The following is a 5,000-nucleotide window of genomic DNA, read 5'->3' on the forward strand; positions in this document are numbered from 1 at the left end:
ACTAGGTCCTCTGTAGCTCAGTCGGTAGAGCGTGGCGCTAACAACGCTTAGGTGGTGGGTTCGATTCCATATATACTGAAATGTATGCACTCACTGCAATGTAAATCGCTTTGGATAAAAGCGTCAGCTAAATGGCATATATATTACTAGGCCTGCTCCCACTGAGACATCTTCACAACGCGGCCTCACCTGACCCCCAAGGACAACAGTCTGACAGTATCTTCCATCTCTACCCCCCCCCCACGGGACAATAACGTCCATCCGTGTCAACACCTACAATTCATGGGAAATACAATCCACGGCGTTGACACACAACCAAACCTAACATTATTGCGAGAGACAGACAACAGAAGAGCAGCAGACATCACGTGACCTCACATTCCGATACATTGTAGCAGAGTAAAAAAGGCGTCGTTCGGTTTTGCTTCCCAAAATACCCACACACACAATAACTTCCACTGTTCCAGTGTGTTATTACATGCATAACCACCAGCCCTCACTGTTCAGGGGGGCAGAGATGCTACGAGACGATTTGAAGACGTCTTCAAAAACAGTAGTAGACCCCGGCTAAAATATGCAATCATTCACCCCCAATGCTACGAGACAACAATGTCTGCGGCCCCCCCTGGCAGAGAGAGCTACACTGGGCTAACTAACACTGGGCTGGGGGAGAGAGAGACATGCAATGAACCTGCTGGTGTGGTGGTGGTGCATACATGAAATCATCATATCATAGATAGATACTGCCCCCCCATCTCTATCAAACAATCTAAGGCATGCAATTCTGCATCATTGCCGATAATAGCTTCTATAGCTTAGCCTTAGCTTTAGGCTAAACGGTGTCCCGTAATAAACGGGACGCGAGCCAACAAGGAGGCAGATACAATGGTGTCTCTCCACTACAACAATACGGGACAAAGACAACCAGCAACGTTTAACATATAGCACCGTGCTTTGCACACCCAGTGCGCGTGTGTGTTTAATACAGGGTTTAACGGCACTACAACGATAATAAGGTGTTGGTTTTTTTCCGAGGGGAGAAATTGGGTTAGATGTTAAATGTTTATGGGTGTAGCATGTTAGCTTAGCACGAGAGGCCCTGACCCATATTTCCGAATCCCCAAATATTTTAGAAATCCACGGATTTTTTTTTTCTTCTTTTAGTAGTATGCACAGTTTGATGCATGGGAATATCAATTAATTACACAACAAAGGAGATAATCTGGGCTATTTTAAGACTACCGAAACACACATCATCCAGCAGAAATTAGCAGGATTCAGACTTGATAGAAAAATCCACTCTGACATACCTCCGACCCGGTACATGTTGGCCGCCATTTCTGCCCTCCCGGAGTGTTAAAAACGCAAACCATAAACTAAAAGAGAAAAACGGAAAATAAGTTAATGCACAACTGATCAGATGATTAAAGAAGTCCTGCGGTTGGTTTTTAAAAAACGTTAAAGTCAGATGATGATGTTGGGGGGGGGGGTTGGATGTTAGGAGTTGAGCGAGCGGGAGATTTTGGTTGGTAAGGTATGGCCGCTACCCCCTCCCTTACTGCCTCACACAGTACAATACAGTATCACACACACACGCCAAAAGGACTCGGATCTACCCGAAACCACAGGCTGCTCCAGTGACGGAGGGAGGGAGGGGGGAGGGAACGGCGACGTGACACACACACACAGGACACGCATACATGCACGCACGCACGCACGCACACACACACACACACACACACACACACACACACACACACACACACACACACACACACACACACACACTGTAATTTCTACCTTCCAGGCAACTACTGGGGAGCGATCGAGCGATAGGCCGGGACAGGCTGCAGTATCAATGGGTCCTAACTTGGTCCTAAGTGAATGAATGAATGAATGAATGGTCTTTATTGTCATTAATACAGTACAGGTACCATACAACGAAATTTGGGAGGGGGGGCTCCCCTGGTGCTAGGAAAAAATAATAATACTAAAAACAAGAACTATAGCCTATGGTGTCGAGTAATGCTGTGCAAGTTTAGGCTATTCTATCTCACTAGTTGTTGGGCCAATTATAGGCTATAACCAATTTAATTTCCTTTCATTGGAATAGAGCACCTGCGGCTTTCTAAGAGATGATATAGTTAATCACTGTCTGCAATATTGCCATTATGTCGCCGACACTGCCTACATTATTCAACGTATGACCGGTGCAGCCAAGCAGGTGCCCGATTCAAGGCAAAAGTTGTGTGTGTGCGTGCGTGCGTGAGAGCGAGAGAGAACTATAGTATATTCTTCTAACTGAATTCTAACTGTGTATATAGCCTTTATTTATGTAAACCAGCTCTTTTCCATTCTTGTTTTTAGTATTTTTTTCCTAGCACCAGGGGAGCCCCCCCTCCCAAATGTCGTTGTATGGTACCTGTACTGTATTAATGACAATAAAGACCATTCATTCATTCATTCATTCATTCATTCAACTGTGTTTTCCAGTTCAAACAGCGCTCACTCTTATATCCTGGTGCTTAATGCGCGTGCGCGTGCGTGCGTGAGGAGGGGTGGGAGCATAATGTGTGACATCATTGCTGCTGGGACTGGCCCCCCGATGAAGGGGTGGAGAGAATGTGGATGAGGAGGACTGCACGCGGAGAGGAGTGCAGAGGCAGTTTCCATCTGTCCCTATAACATCCTGACCCACCTCTAGACCCCCGGGATGGGCAAGACTCAAGAGCGCAATAGATTGGCAAGCCTCTGTCTGTCCCAACCATGCCATACCCGAAGTCTTGTCTGGTGCAAATCTATCCAAAGTGGTTTTGTGTTGATTGTTGAATGGACCACATCGAACGACACCTGCACCTCTGTGGAGCGCGCTTAAGTCAGAATTCACTGTGGAGTGGAGATGAAGTTCGGTAAGAGCATTTGCGTGCTGAACGTGGGGGGCACCCGGTACGCGTTCCCCCGCGAGGTGATCCGGGACTTCCCCCTGCGGCGCGTCAGCCGCCTGCACGCCTGCGTGTCCGAGACGGAGGTCCTGGAGCTCTGCGACGACTACGACCGGGACCGGAACGAGTTCTTCTTCGACCGGCACGCGCAGGCGTTCGTGTTCATCATGCTCTACGTGCGCTCCGGGAAGCTGCGCTTCGTCCCGGGCGTGTGCGAGCTCTCCTTCTACACCGAGATGCTCTACTGGGGGCTGGAGAGCGCGCACCTGGAGTTCTGCTGCCAGCGGCGCCTGGACGATCGGATGGAGGGGGTCACCGGAGGGGGTCTCTCTGAGGAAGACCTGCGAGCCCGCCCGGGGGTCGGGGGTGAGACCCGGGGCGGAGCCGAGCCGGAGCTGCTGGTGGGGCGCGCAAGGTGGATGGAGAGGATGAGGAAGACGTTCGAGGAGCCGGACTCGTCCATCGCAGCGCAGATCTTGGCGTCCGTGTCCGTGGTGTTCGTGATCGTGTCCATGGTGATGCTGTGCGCCGGCACCCTGCCGGACTGGGACACGGCCAAGCGCAAGACGGTGGAGGAGCACAGGTAAGGGACCACACAGACACAGACACACAGGCTCCTCAGCTCATGGTTCACTTCACACAAGCTCCGGATAACTTTCACAATTCGTGACGTTAGAATTATAAGGTTCTATCTCCATTTTTGTAAAAATTGAGTTTTTTTACATCCTCTGATCCATTAGGTGTTTATTAATGCCTGTGTGGTGTTATTTTTAAAATTTTGACATTTTTGAGTTAGTAATTCATAAAATACAAAGGTTCCATCTCACAAAACATAATGGAATGTAAAAACTTTGACGCTCAGTATCTCTGAACTGCCCTAAACGGAGATAGAACCTTATCATTCTAAACTCACGATATGTCCCCTCGTCTGGTCACAGAAGTGATTTCTTAGCCTATTTCATTTCTGACGACAGAATTCTATGGCTAGACTATTTCTACTGAGAGGAACGGGTCAGATACGCGCGCGTAATTCTCCCGCAACACACCGTGACCAAAAAAATTATTTGTGTTCGCGTTGGACCCTTTCTGTTAAACGATGTAAACGCATGTCAACTTTGACACTAGAGAACAAACAACGTTTGGCATCAATTGACCATGGGAACAGGGCTTCCCGGTGCTGTGCGTTGAGTTGATGGCGTGCGACCTGCTGATGAGTAATAGGCTATTGATAAGACGCACAAGGAGGATCAATAAGGGTGTGTTTTTAAATATGTATTTTTTAGGGCATTTCTGCTTTATTTGGATAGAGACAGTAGAGATTGACAGGAAGGAAGGATTGGTGAGAGAGAGGAGGGGTGACATGCAGGATATGTCGACGGCCGGAATCGAAACGGAGACCTGATTACATGCTACGCCACCAAGCGCCCCTAAGGGTGTGTTTTCGATTGGGTAAATTGTCACTTTTTTGTGGTCTGAGCTGCTGTGCTCAGTGTGCTGCCAGAATTCCCCCCCAGGGATCAATAAAGTAGTAATCTAAATTCTCTTCTTTCTCTCCCTCCCATTCTTGTCTTATTTATTACTCTCAAACACTCCTCGAATGTACTACTACTCCCCCTCCTTTCCTGTTCTCCTCTGGCCTGTTTTCCATCTCTCACTTTTATCCATCTCTCACCCACCTCACCCACCCCATTCTCTCTATTTCCCTTCCCCACCCTTTCTCTGTTTCTCCTTCTCTGTCTTTCCCCCTCTCTATGTCCTTATCCCCCCCCCAATCCCTGCCTCACTCACCCTCCTCCCTTCTCCACCTATAGGGTCATTGAGGCGGTGTGCATCGGCTGGTTCACTGCTGAGTGTCTGATACGTTTTCTCGTGGCCAGGAATAAGTGTGACTTCCTACGCCAGCCGCTCAACCTCATCGACGTGGTGGCCATCACTCCCTACTACGTCACCATGGCGTTAGCAGCGGCGGGGCTGCCAGGGGCGGGGCTTGGGGCTGCCGGAATGGCGCTGAGGGTTCTGAGGATGATGCGCGTCTTCTGGCTGATGAAGCTGGCGCGT

At 49.1% G+C, this 5,000-nt stretch overlaps 2 protein-coding genes across 2 annotated transcripts in view; one reads left to right on the forward strand and one right to left on the reverse strand.

The window, feature by feature from the left end:
* The window catches only part of mta3 (metastasis associated 1 family, member 3), a gene marked incomplete at its 3' end in the record, with an annotated part of 19,916 nt that extends 18,386 nt beyond the window's left edge, over nt 1–1,530 (reverse strand). The window contains exon 1 of the mRNA XM_080542055.1: nt 1,311–1,530. Coding sequence (XP_080398181.1) covers nt 1,311–1,338 — 28 coding nt within the window. The 5' untranslated portion in view covers nt 1,339–1,530. The remainder of the gene's footprint in view (nt 1–1,310) is intronic.
* Nucleotides 1,531–2,899: 1,369 nt separating this feature from the next.
* The window catches only part of kcng3 (potassium voltage-gated channel, subfamily G, member 3), a gene marked incomplete at both ends in the record, with an annotated part of 2,500 nt that continues 399 nt past the window's right edge, over nt 2,900–5,000 (forward strand). Inside the window, 2 exons of the mRNA XM_080542061.1 lie at nt 2,900–3,525; nt 4,754–5,000. The exon at nt 4,754–5,000 is cut by the window's right edge and continues 399 nt beyond it. Coding sequence (XP_080398187.1) covers nt 2,900–3,525; nt 4,754–5,000 — 873 coding nt within the window. The remainder of the gene's footprint in view (nt 3,526–4,753) is intronic.

This window comes from Nansenia antarctica (assembly GCF_963989245.1).
Source record: "Nansenia antarctica genome assembly, chromosome: 11".
Classification (NCBI taxonomy): domain Eukaryota; kingdom Metazoa; phylum Chordata; class Actinopteri; order Argentiniformes; family Microstomatidae; genus Nansenia; species Nansenia antarctica.